This window comes from Lycium ferocissimum, chromosome 1 (assembly GCF_029784015.1).
Source record: "Lycium ferocissimum isolate CSIRO_LF1 chromosome 1, AGI_CSIRO_Lferr_CH_V1, whole genome shotgun sequence".
Taxonomy (NCBI): domain Eukaryota; kingdom Viridiplantae; phylum Streptophyta; class Magnoliopsida; order Solanales; family Solanaceae; genus Lycium; species Lycium ferocissimum.
In genome coordinates this window covers 53,346,980-53,360,788 of record NC_081342.1, presented here as the reverse complement: position 1 = coordinate 53,360,788, position 13,809 = coordinate 53,346,980, and the positions used below count along the sequence as shown (strand labels likewise).

Genomic DNA, 13,809 nt, shown 5'->3' with positions numbered 1-13,809 from the left:
TTTTCTTGGTTGCTTCTACATTTTCCCATTCTGAATATTGGAATTGCTAATTGTATACGAACTTTCATGGATTAGAAATCCATTTCACTTGTGGCCACACATACAATTTTATTTTTAGAAGAAGTAAAAAACTAGCTTCTTTTGGAGGGTTTGTTCATAGTGTCGTCTTCTTGAACGTTTGGCAATGTCGAAACTATTTGGAGAAAAAGACCCTTTTGATGGTCCATTTTTAAGTTCATTAAAACAATTTGGTGGTTGGTTTGGCTGGAACGACCCTTTTGATGGACAATAAGGCTCTTGGAAGCAAATGACCATGAGCTAAATCCTAAAGGTGATGGTGATCAAGATAAGGAAAATTCTGAACCAAGAAAAGACTTGGTTATATTAAGAACAAGAAACCAAATAAAAAATCCAATGGTAAGCGTTGTTATTTAACTCAGTGGTCAATTTGCTTAGCTTATTGTTGGATGGAGTTTGAGCAAATAGGATTGAAATTCGAAAAAAAATCAAATGGCTGAACTTCAGCTATATGTGCCTAAACTTCAGCGATATGAAACTTTGGACACTTCATGTATAGAAATTATTTCGATGTGAGTAGACTTGCAAATTTTTACACATTACGAATATGACTTATATAATGATCCCCGAATTGGATATCCGTGCACGTCGGCCAAGTTTGCCATCCCTATAAAAAAAGGTTATAACATTGTTAGCTTAGGTACATTGTGACCATTCTTTTTGCATTACTGAATTCATAAGAGAACACGGACATATATATTTTAGAACTAACTTATTACTTGATCTAATAAAATTAATGATATAATGAAGAACTTCCATGATCCATCTATATGATGAAACCAATGATATTAAATAGTATAAATTAAGGCATGCCACTTGATGTTTATTAATTGCAACACATCCTTTGAAAATAAAATATTTAATGGTGTCAAATAATGGGTTAAGTATACGAATAGCAGTAATTAAAGAACAATGACGTTTTCTTTGGCCTCTCATGAATAAGTAGAACGTGTAATAAAAGACCTGCTGATTATTCTCGAGGTACTCTATCTATTTCATGAATAAAAAATATAGTACAGAAGTGATGTAGACAAATATAATATTACTCTTCAATTATTATTAAACTTTAGCTAAAAGAAGACTAACTCGTCTATTATTACGGTATTACGATCATACTACGAAATAACAACGAAGTCCTAACTCGCATGTTATAGTTTGGGGAAACTAAACTATGGAAGGACCCTCGACGTAACGAGAAAATGACATTAATTTCTTCTTCTTTTTTGTTTTCACCCGATATTTGAAATCCACATTAAGACTCGACTAAATTTTGAAACCAAAGAAAGTAGATAAGAGAAGATGTAAACAATTGACACATTGTTCTATAGCTTTGGGTTTAAAGACATGTTTCCTTAGGTGATGTCAAAAATATATTATACCCTTAGCTATAATATTAATGATGATAAAGTGACACGTCGAAACTTTAGCATTTCTATATAATAAAAAATAGATTTCTGGTGGATTTTGTATCAAATTCGGTAGGTATGACCTTTTTTAAGAATTTAAGTAATAATTGAGTGACTTCATTGTCATAAAACAAAAAATAAAAAATGACTTCGCGAGATAAATTCACTAAATTGAGTGACAATTTGGGGAATTAACTCGTCCAAAATAAGTATTTTTTTTCTTTATAAATCTACTTTCTTTATTGTTGTATTTGTGATCTTCTTAATAAATTAACTAGTGGAGTATTAAACACGGCAAGAAATAACACATACTATGACTACTAGCTATTTGTCACTGTATGCACGCTAGCAATCTTAATTTTGATAATTTTGACTAAATGACAAGAGACCTGAAATTTGTGATATTTCCTTGGACAGATGTCTTGCACAATATTTTTCAATCCCAACTTAAAGAGTATGACATCATATAGTTTGTCGAATCATGTTCACAATTTGTGGCCAATAATACTTCTGGCCCTATCCCTTATATAATAGTAGCGCAGAAGGATATAACCATCTAATAATTAATTTGTCGAATCATTTTGAGATTTCACAAGTGGCCAAGCATTTTGCTTTTCTCTTCCACTTGGGGACTTTGAGTGTTATTACTTTTCAATGGCTGCAAATTTGGCAAGAAGGTAAGACATTCCTTGATTTAAAGTTTAAGAGAAACTGTTTTGGTTCTTTCAACTTGTTTTATATATGGAAATTGTGCTTAGAAGGAAAATAACGAGATGTACATGTTCTAATCACTTTGTCATGTAACTTTTGTCGTCCATAGTAAATTTGGTTCAGTTTGTCCATTCATAGTATATAAGTTTTTCATATCATCAGGTTAACTGGATAGACAATAACATTAATTTTCAGAGCAAATTTGGTTTGATTATCTGAAAGTAGAGCATCATTCTTATTGTGCCCGGTTAGTTAAAGCGCACTAATCGTATAAAAAAATTGACACCATAATTATATGTAACTTAAATCCTTTTCGAAAGTGAAAAATGGAAATGTGGTCTAGCGTATTACATAAATTTGTGTTTTTTCACTTGGAAATTATAAACTTCTCTCTATTTTGTTATTGGTTTAATTTCTTAGAGAAGATCAATCAGGAAGAATGACGAATTTCTTGCCAAAAGGGCCAAATACTACTAGAAATTGGTTATTTTCCCGTCTAAATTTGTCGTATATCAACAATTTTAGACGGCGTTCTGACGGGATTTGCACTTTAACAGGGGCATATATTTGAAATGCAAGATGTAATATTCCCTGTTCTTTTTTGGGGAAAGGGTCAAATTTGCCCCTCTACTATGCGCGAAAAGGACTATATTTACCCTTCGTGATACTATCGGTTCAAAAATACCCCGACGTTATTTATATGGTTCAAATATACCCCTCCTCCGTTAAGACTATCCAACACTACTAGATATAGAGGTTTTTCCCACCGACATTCAATGAGAAATTTGTGTTATAAAACTTGATTTTCCCACCTCATTCTCACTGAACTAGCGTACTGGGAAAACTCATGGTGGGAAACAGTTCCCATTGAAACGCTGGGAAACTTCCTACTTTTTCTGTCTGAAAACACTACTTTTTAGGTTTTTTTCCCACCGACATTCTGCAGGAAATTTCCCACTGAATATTTTTCAGTTGGAACCAGTGGGAAAAGAGAGATTTTTTAGTAGTGCAAGGTGGGCTTCCAATGCCATGTGGCACTGATACTTGGTGAGGTGGAGACCACGTGGCATGCCATGTCACCCACCAACCCATTTTAACCCATCCCCTTCCTTTCTGCTTCCACCACTAGCATCTTCTCCCCTCAACCACCATTGCTACTGTCACGTCCTGAATCGAGGAACGTGCGGGCACCTACCCTTTTCCCATCTGGTAGGCGAACCCGTCCCTTAATCACAATTCAAATCAACAATAAAGTAAACTCAACCATCGAACATACATAATAAATCTAGAATGGATAAGTAAATAAGCGCGGAAATAATACAAACAATCCCAACGAATCTGGTCTAGGGCCGTACAAGAGCTACTAGTACAAAACTACAAGTCTGAGTATGAATACATAGTCTGAAAAAGTGGAATACTGTTTCGGAACATCAAATAAGACAGGTAAATAAAAAGAGGCATCCGGGCTGCGGATCCGCCCATGTGCTCAGCCTAGATGCTCGTCATCAAAGTCTCGGGAATCAGCCACGAGGAGAGGAACTAGACCCGATCACATACTTTGCACTCATAAAAGAATGCGGCAAGGTAGTATCAGTACAAACATTATGTACTGGTAGGTATCATAGGCCGACAACAGTTAGCTAACATATATAAAGGAAGAGACTGAAAGATAAAGATGCGCACAATCAAGTATCAATCAATACAGTCCAAGAATAGCATCACAAGTACAGAAGATCAACAGCCGAATCATAGCCTATGGTGAAGCACCTAAACACAAGTCTGTCAAGTTTCCCACAATTCCTCAGAATAATCACAAACACAAGTACAACCCACGAATCCGATTAATAGATGTAAAATGAGATGATAATGATGAATGCATATGCAAAGCATGATACACACATGCTCCAGGCGGAATACCTCCACAGCTCAATAGTCATGACCCATATGGAACCTGCGAAGTCCATGTACCTGCTGCGGCACAAAGCCCAATTCAATATATATATATATATATATATATATATATCCAATATATATATATATATATATATATATATATATCGATCCAAATGTATGAATATTAATGCATGAATGATATCAATGCCAATGAGAATCTATTAATACCAAGCGTGCCACACACGGACATATATCACGAATAAATCACATCCTTCCCGTTTACAAGACAATAACCAATAGATGAGAGATACGTGTTCAAATTCATGATAAGGCAACTCAGCATCAAGTCTAGTATCACGCACGTGGCAACAAGCCAATAGATCACAACAAGGCAACAAGCCACAATCAAACAACAATACCAACCTAAGTAATCCATCCCAACTTCATACCCAAAGGTGTACATGCTTTCTCTAACAGCCACTAACTCTACATATGCTTCGCTAACCAAAGTTAACATAAGGTAAGCCGTAACCTACCTGGTAGCCGAGCGGGAGCCACGAACAATCACACCTTTGCCTTGCCTTTTTGGAGAGCCTCCAAATACTCAAAGTCTATCCATAATCGAATTCTAAGTTAGAAGAAAGGAAGAACGATACCCATATGGCTATAATATCTTTCGAATCGAAATCAATTATGGAAAAAGGGGAAAACGGGCCCACAAGGGCAAAACGAGTATTTCAAAAATGAAATTGGTACCAACATTCTAGAGGTTCAATTCTACTATTCAATTGCTAATATAACTCAAGAATAGGTCAATTTCATCATTCAAGTCAAAACCCCCAATTTGGGATAAACCCTAACTTTCAATCTTTCAATTTATCAACAATAATGGAAGATTCAAGCCTATTTGTTACTAAATCATCAAATTCCATACTTAGATTAGTCAAATCCACCAATAAATCCCATTTAGAAAGACTTAAACTCAAATAATGAAATAGACATCATAACCCATCTTTCCTTTTAAGTTTTATAGAAATTCTAGCATGGAGTCAGGCTTAGGAAAGGTAATGGAATGAATTCTAGGTTAGGGAACTTACCCACAAGAGAAATCAGCGAAGAACTCCTTCAAATCGCCTCAAAAGATGCTTAGGAACAATAAATGAAGTGATAGGAAATGAAGGGTTTTAACTAGGCATTAAATAGGATTCTGGTCCCGTCATTAACTACAACGGTCACGAGTCTGCTACAGTAGCACTGCGGCAGTGGTAGTCCCTTCGCTATCACGCATCCGCCACAACGGATCCTTATCCGCTGTTGCGACTCGCCACTAACCCATCACCCTCACCATAGAGGACCAAGCCCTCGCTATGGCGAGTCCCCTATGGTGCATCCGGTGCCGCTATGGCGGACACCAGACACCATAATTTCCCTGGTTTTTCACTAACTCAATCTTGAAATCCGACAATCATTCGAGACCTCACAGATATGAGCCGGACATGCATTCACACATAAAAACATGCTATGGACTCATTCGCGGTCTCGGAATTCCCAACGGAGGTATATTTGGCCGGGTCAACACCCAATGGCCAAATACTAACTTTCCTACCAATAACCCGAAATGCTCCCAAGTGCCTTGGAACCGAACCAAACATCCCACCAAGTCACAATCGACCATCCGGACCTCTCGGAATCGACAAATTTTCAAAAAAGGTCCATTTACCCAAAAGTCAACTATTGGTCAAACATTTTTCATTTTCAGGCTCTATTTCACAAAAGACATCATAAATCTAGCCCGATCACCTCGGGAACCCTACCACCCATCCTCGTGGTTCAAAATTGTATTAATAGAGCTCGGGAAAGGGTCAACGGGGATAAATGGGTCAAAAGTGCTATAACAATCAAACGGGTCGTTACAGCTGCCATCAACACCACCATGACCACCACCATTTCCATTGGTTACATCCACCGCCGACTTAAAATCTTTCACTGGAATAATGTCCGACTTCTTTTTAAGTGAAGAACTTTTTTGAAGTACTAAATCAGCTCCACCAATAAGCTTGCATCGATGAAATCGCTAACAACAATACTTGTAATATTTCTTCAAAGGACAAGCAGCGGCTAGTACCCTAGAAACAGAGTTATCTATGGCAATCTTCAAGCGTATAATATTTACATTTCCGTTGGGCTGGATGACGTGCTTAACAGTACTAGCACTCATTCACAGCAAGTAGATAGAAGTGTATTTGAAATGGTCAATAGTAGCACTATTAGCACCACATCACAAGATCAAGTACAAGCTGGGAAGAATTGAGCCCTCATGTTAATTACTCTCCATCCGTATTCGAAACCGTATCCCCCTATTATTCACTTGAAATGTCAAATTTGCTAAACTTGAAAAAAATTCTTCACTTAAAAAGAAGTCCGACATTATTACAGTGAAAAAAATTAAGTAGGTGGAGGTGGTGACCGATGAAAATGGTGGTGGTCATGGTGGTGTTGATGGTAACAATGGTGGTTGAGGGAAGAAGACGCTAGTGGTGGAAGAACATAGGGAAGGGGGTGAGGTAAAATGGGTTGGCGGGTGACATGGCATGCCACGCGGCCTCTACTCACCAAGTGTCAGTGCCACATGTTATTGGAAGTCCACCTTGGATAGACTTAACAAAGGAGGGGTATATTTGAACCATTTAGCTAATGTCAGGATATTTTTGAACCGATACTGTAACGGAGGATAAATGTGATCCTTTTCGCATAGTATGGAGGCATATTTGACCCTTTTCCCGATCTATTTTTATTTTAAGCCTATTCACTATCGTAACAAATTGAATGTTGCTTTCTTGTTCCTATCTCTTTGTTAAAGATGTCTTTGTTACTTCTAGTATGTAACACTTACACGAATGACGAATAATACATATCAGTGCAATTTAATTGGATATACTAGGTTATTAGGGACAATTAATTAAGGGTGACAAAAAAAGTTTCAAATATAAGTGGGAGCAACTTAAGTTATTTTTATTGAGTAGGGGTGACAAAATTTGGGTTAGTAATTAATGAGGTTTGACCCATTTTCAGACTTGTCATGACCCAATTTCACTAAGTCGTGCGGGCACCTATCATTTCCCATCTTGGTAGGCGAACCCTTTCCAAATCATAAATTCAATCCACAATAAAGCATCTAGAGCAGAAATAATAGAAATCTGAAGCATAAATATTTATAGTGCGGAATACAATACAATCCCCAAGGAACTGGTCTGACTCGTATAAGAGCAACTAAAAAGAATAACTGAATATACAAATCTGAAAAATCAAGTAAACAACTGTCTAAATGAAAGAATATAAAGACTAGATAGATGAGCCTCCGGGCAGCGACTCGTCAGATTCTCACCCTGGAAGCTCGCAAACCAGGCCCCAGAAATCAATCTCGAGAGGTAGAAGGGGAACCTGTCTCAAAGTCTACACCACGAAAAGGAGTGTAGTAAGGTAGCATCAGTACAACAATACATACTGAGTAGGCAACATAGGCTGACAACAGTTAGTTAACATATATAAAGGAAGAGACTGAAGAATAGACATGCTCACAATCAAGTATAAAGCATAAACAAACATCCAAGAATAACAGCTCGAGTACCGAAATATCCAAGAAACCCTCAATGAATTATATCTAGAATAAGCCTATGGGCCCGTTTGGCTTAGCTTAAAAAAAGAAACTTATAAGCTGAAAACAACTTATAAGCCAAAAAAAAAAGTTGGGGTAACCCAACTTATTTTTTTTGGGCATATTTTAAGCACAAAATGGCTTATAAGCTGGCCAGCCAAACACTCAAAAAAGCTGAAAATAGCTTATAAGCTGTTTTCAAAGAACTTATAAGCCAATCCAAATGGGCTCTATAGTGAAGCATCTAAACCCAAGTCTTGCCAAGTTTTCCACAATTTTTCAGAATAACCGAAAACTCTAGTACCACCAACAATGTTATCCGAAACCTCAAGTCTTAACCTAGGAGGAAGTCTCTACTCCTCGAATCCATCATTCCTCAAGTATATACTAATCAAGCACAAGACTATCTCAAATTAAGAACCAAACAGGAAATCAATGTTCACGAATACCGCACAGTACAAATAATAACCACAACCAGAAATCAGATGTATGATGGGATGAAATATGAATGTAATGAAATGTAATGTTATGCAATGATGCACACATGCTCCGGGCGGACGATGTCCACACTCCGACAGTCATGACCCGTGGGGGGACCGCGAAGTCCATGTACCAGTCATTCCGTATCACACAGCCTAGAATGACTCTTCTACCAAACTCCCCACTAGCCACTCTGTATCATACAACATAGAGATGGCTACGCGATGTAGTAATGTCATATGAATCATAATTACTCCCCTTCTCATTGATTACCGTCTCATCAATATCAAGATCACAACAATATAACAAGGCTATGAGAATGTATGTCATGCAATGAGAATATCGAATGCAACACATTCATGTCAGTCGTACCACACAAGAACACTTAGCACAACAACATCAACAATATCATAACTTTCCTTTCCTTTCAAACAACATCAACCTATGATAAATACGGTCTCCAGATAAGGTCAATCACTAAGCATCCATTCTAGAATCATTGAATGTTCCATTATCTCTTTTAACATCATCGGTACCAAGTTATGATTCAATAGCAATAAGCATATGAAATAAGTATGCATGCCAAGCGTGAAATCATCATTAACCGTAAGTCATAAGTCAAGTTTTCATCCAACTAGTCTCTCATGATACCTAGAATCCTCCAAATCATATATGAAATATTAAACATGATTCCTAGAGTTTCTAACAAGCCACAAGCCCGAACACACAAAGCCACAATACAGATAGAACATAACACGGCGACAACCCACAATCAACAAAGAACTAACCTAATAGAATTCCATCCCAACTCCATACCCGAAGGAGTACATGCTGTCTCCGACAATCACTAACTCTACATATGCTTTACTAACTGAAGTTTAACCATAAGGTAAGCCGCAACCTAAATGGAATGGCGAACAGGAGCCACAAACAACCACACCTTTGCCTTGCCCTTTCGTAGCGTCTCCAAATACTCAAGGTCTAATTATATTCGAGTTCTACATTAGAAATCAAGAAGAACAATACCCATATTGCTATACTTCTAACTTAGGCCAATTCCAACCTATGGGAATTCGAGAAATGGGACCACAAGGGCAAAACGGGAAATTCTAAAGTGGAATATGTAATTCAAGTCTAGATAATCAAAACTCACTAATCAATTGCTAGGTTAACCCAAGATTAAGCTAAATTCGAATTTAAAGTGAAACCCCCAATTTTTAGGTATGAACCCTAACTTTTCAATTCCCAAATTAACCTCTAAATGGAAGATACAAGCTTAACAACAATGAATAAATCAGAATCGAAGGTTATGCTAGCCAATTTCATCAACTATTTCTATTTAGGAAGTCTAAACTTATTTAGGGAATTTCTCATAAAGCCCAACTTTCCCTCTTCAATTTCATCACAATAAATGGATATATTCAAGCCTAACAACATTAATCTAACCAATTCCATGATTCACTTAGCTAAATCCATCAATTACAACTCATCAAGAGAGGCTTAAACCCATTTAATGATGAAACCATTAAAACCCATTTTCTATCTCAAGTTTCATGAATTTCTACCATGGAATCATGTTAAGGTTGGAGAACTTACCCTCTCTCTCAATCTACCTAGAATCACCTCAAATCGCCTCCAAAGTGCTTGGGAGGGATAATATTGGGAATGGGGAAATGAAAAAGTTTTCAACTTAGCATTTATTAGGTTCTAGCCCCGTCACCCTGCTGCAGCAGTCAAAAGAGTCACCATGTAGGTACCGCCGTGGCGGTCCAAATGATCGCCATGGTGCATGACACACATTTCTCAGGATACCGCCATAGCGGGCCTGCCGCGGCGCTTCTTGTCTCACCATGGCCAGTACACCAGAAACTAGAAAAATCTGGTTTTCGCTAAGCTTTCCTAAAATTCTGACATCGATCCAAGGCCTCTCGGACACAAACCAGATATGCAAATACACTAAAAAACACGCCACAAATTCACCCACGGCCTCGGATTTCCCAACGGAGGTCTAATTGACCAGGTCAACACCCAAAAGACAAAACTAACTTTCCAACCAATAACCCAAAATGCCCCTAAGTGCCTTGGGAACCGAACTAAACCTCCCACCAAGTCATAAGTGACCATCCGGACCTCTCTAAATTGATAGAATTCCGAAAAAGGTCGGTTTACCCAAAAGACAACTTTGAGTCAAACAAAGGTTCACTTAAAAGCTCAATTTTCCAAAGGTCATGCTAAAACTCGCCCGATGATCTAGGAAACCGTGCCACCTTTCCCCGCGAGTCAAAATTATGCTAACGAGGCTCATGAAAAGGTTAATGGGGGCAAAAGGGTAAAAAATGCAATACTGACCGAACGAGTCGTTACAAGACTTGCCCTCAATTTTTTTTAACACTTTGAACCAACTTATATAAAACCCTAAATTACCTACAAGGGTAAAAAAATGTAGCCAATTTCTTCAGCAGCCAACGATATCTTCTTTTTCTTTGGACCACAACTTCTTCAGCCACTTTCTCCTCCTCCTCCTCGTCCTCTTCCTCCTCCTTCTCATCTCCGTCCTCCTCTCCTTCCTCCTCTCGTTCCTCCCCTCCTTCGTCCTCCTCCTTTGTCCTCCTCCTCCTCCGCCTCCTCCTCCCCCCCTCCTCCTCTCCGTCCTCCTCCTCTATCTCCTCCATCCTCTTCCTCCTCCTCCTCCTTCTTCCTCCTCCTCCTTCGTCCTTCACTGTGCTCCTCCTCCTCCCCCTCCTCCTCTTCCCCCTTCTATATTATATGATTTTTTCGAACAACTGTGTAATCTGTTGGAAAATCAAAATAAATGCAAACCCCTTTTTCCTAAATCATAGAAGGACAACAAGAACAAGAACAACAACAACAACAAAAATGTAAATTTCACTACCAGTGTACGCTATTTACAAACACACAACCATAACATATTAAACAAACACACCAAATAAGGGTTTCTTAAGCATGCAATCTCAGTAGCTATTTGATTTTGTCAAACAAGTGTTGAAGCTATTGCAACAACCACTTGGAAAAGAAAAAATCAACAAAAGTGTAAGTCTTATTTTTCATAACCCTAGAGGAGAACAAGAACAAAAACATCAGCAAAATCATAATTTCACAACCACCTACACTATTTACAAACACACAACAACAAGTGAAGCAAATATCCCAAATAAGAGTTTTTTAAGTATGGAAAAACAAAATAAACAACATTGAAGAGGAACCCATGTTGTTCTTCTTCTTCTTTAACCAAAATCACAATTTTCCATGCTTGATTTTAAAACCCTAACTTTTGAACTAAGTGAAAGAGAAAAAAATATTACCTGAGAATCTAGAGAATGCAGAAACAACGAAGAGAGAAATGATGGAGGTTTGTGACGCAAAGGAAAAACAAGTTCGTCGATGCCGGTTTTGAAGAGGAAGAACAAGCAGTGAAAACCAAAGGAACGATTGGTTTTGTGCGTTTCTGATGATGTTTTGTGCGTTTATGACGATGAAGTGATTTTTTTGATTTTGAAATAAATGGATTTTGATTTTGATATAAATGGGTTTGGGGGTTGGGGTTAAGTTGGGGTTTTTTAATATTTTTCAAAAGTTTAAGAAGTTTTAAAAATTATATTTCAGACCCCACTTAACTTAATCAGAATTTTAAGTGGGCTTTGACCTCGGCTAGTCAAACTTGTCACGTTTCCTAATTTAGAGACTTATTTGGTACCTTTAGTTAAATCTTCTCAGGTTATTATTCTATTTTTCAAGCTATTTGATTGTCGTAGACTTGATTACTTGTTCTAATAAATTCGATTGTGAAATTTTTTTATACATTGGCAGAATATTACATTTAACGCGCGATATTGTTTATTTTAGGCTAGAAGGTAAAGTTGCAATTATAACTGGTGCTGCTAGTGGCATTGGTGAAGCTTCTGCAAGACTTTTCTCAAGACATGGAGCCAAAGTGGTGATTGCAGACATTCAAGACGACTTGGCACATAAAATTTGCGAAGATCTGGGTCCATCATCAACCACCTTTGTTCATTGTGATGTTACAAAAGAAAAAGATCTCGAAAATGTTGTGAACATTGTTGCTGACAAGTATGGCAAGCTAGACATCATGTACAACAATGCTGGTATTACGGGAGCGGTCAAATCCAATATTCTTGATAATGAAAAATCTGAATTCGAAAAAATCATTGGTATTAACCTCGTAGGTACGGGATAATTGCCTTTTTTTTATCCCTAAGTTATTGGTAAGTTCTTATATTGGTTCTTATGATTTTTTACTAATTTGATTTTGATCCTCATGATATTTACCAAGCTTATTTAACTTACAATTATTTAAAACATGTTTTTAGTCCCTTACAATTAATAATACGTTATGGCTTATATAACAGTACAAATTGAACATAGTAAATGGGTAATTGAATGGTTCATCATTTTTCAATTCAATAAATCTGTGAATATGCTTGAGCAGAATGATTAAAATATGCACATGTATCTAATTGAAGGTTGAAAGTGGTTAACCTGATATCACAAAGATCAGAATCAGAACTTAATCAATATGTCAGAGACTAAGCACAAATTTAATTTCCCTTGCAGGTACATTTCTTGGGATTAAACAAGCAGCCCGAGTCATGGTCCCTCGTGGTCAAGGTAGTATTATTAACACTGGTAGTGTTTCTTCATCGATAGGTGGTGTTTGCCCTCATGCCTACACGAGCTCAAAGCATGGAATATTAGGACTCACTCGGAATACTGCAGTTGATTTAGGCCGCTATGGCATTCGTGTGAATTGTGTGTCACCATACTCTGTTCTTACAGCAGCGGCTTTAGATACCTTAAAAAAGATGGGTAAGGAAGGTTCAGAAATTTATTCTACCTTAAATGGTGCTAAACTTACTCCGAATGATGTGGCTGAAACTGCTGTTTTTCTTGCTAGTGATGAGTCTAAATATGTGAGTGGACAAGATTTTATTATTGATGGTGGATTCACAATTGAGAATCCTGGTTTATCAATGTTCAAGTAGTTGTATACTTGATAAAGTTACTTGTAGTTTGGTACTAACATTTGGAATAAAGTTCTCTGTTTACTCCGAATGATGTGGCTGAAACAACTATTTTCCTCGGAAGTGATGCACCCAAGTATGTGGTGGCCAAGATTTTATTGTTGATATTGGATTCACAATTGAGAATCTAGGTTTATCAATGTTCAAGTAGTTTTATATTTCATAAGTTCCCTATAGTTTGGTATCATCGCTTGGAATAGAAGTAATGTTCACCTCTTTTTAGTCAAAGTTGTCCCCATATGTTTTCCTATTTCTCTACTATCATTATCATTGCATATGTGGTCCTTCTTAACGAACTACAACAACAGAAACATAAATAGTGTGATCTCATATGGTGGGGTGTAGTGCTGTAAGCACATCTTACCTCTACCTCGTGGGTAAAAAGGTTGTTTCTTTTTTAATCTACTAGTATATGTACCTGCGCGATGTGCGGACTGTATTAAAGAAAATTATCTTGAAAATTTAATGAGAAAGTTATAGTTGCCTTGGCAAGTTTTATACTACTACAAGGAATTCTCAGAGAATA

At 37.3% G+C, this 13,809-nt stretch overlaps 1 protein-coding gene across 1 annotated transcript; it reads left to right on the top strand.

Annotated features, from left to right (window-relative positions):
* The first annotated feature begins 2,006 nt into the window (after window positions 1-2,006).
* LOC132055460 (borneol dehydrogenase, mitochondrial-like) lies at window positions 2,007-13,402 on the top strand. Its single transcript, XM_059447303.1, has 3 exons — window positions 2,007-2,161; window positions 12,088-12,428; window positions 12,817-13,402. The coding sequence occupies exons 1-3, from the start codon at window positions 2,139-2,141 to the stop codon at window positions 13,242-13,244; spliced, it is 792 nt and encodes a 263-aa protein (XP_059303286.1). The 5' UTR covers window positions 2,007-2,138; the 3' UTR covers window positions 13,245-13,402.
* The last annotated feature ends 407 nt before the right edge of the window (window positions 13,403-13,809 follow it).

What these genes read in the sequence shown, in the direction of transcription:
- LOC132055460 (XM_059447303.1), top strand. Translation starts at nt 2,139, where the DNA reads ATGGCTGCAAATTTGGCAAGAAG. An exon ending in GCTGCAAATTTGGCAAGAAG is followed by an intron (nt 2,162 to 12,087) that starts GTAAGACATTCC and finishes TGTTTATTTTAG; the next exon opens with GCTAGAAGGTAAAGTTGCAA. An exon ending in CATTGGTATTAACCTCGTAG is followed by an intron (nt 12,429 to 12,816) that starts GTACGGGATAAT and finishes TTTCCCTTGCAG; the next exon opens with GTACATTTCTTGGGATTAAA.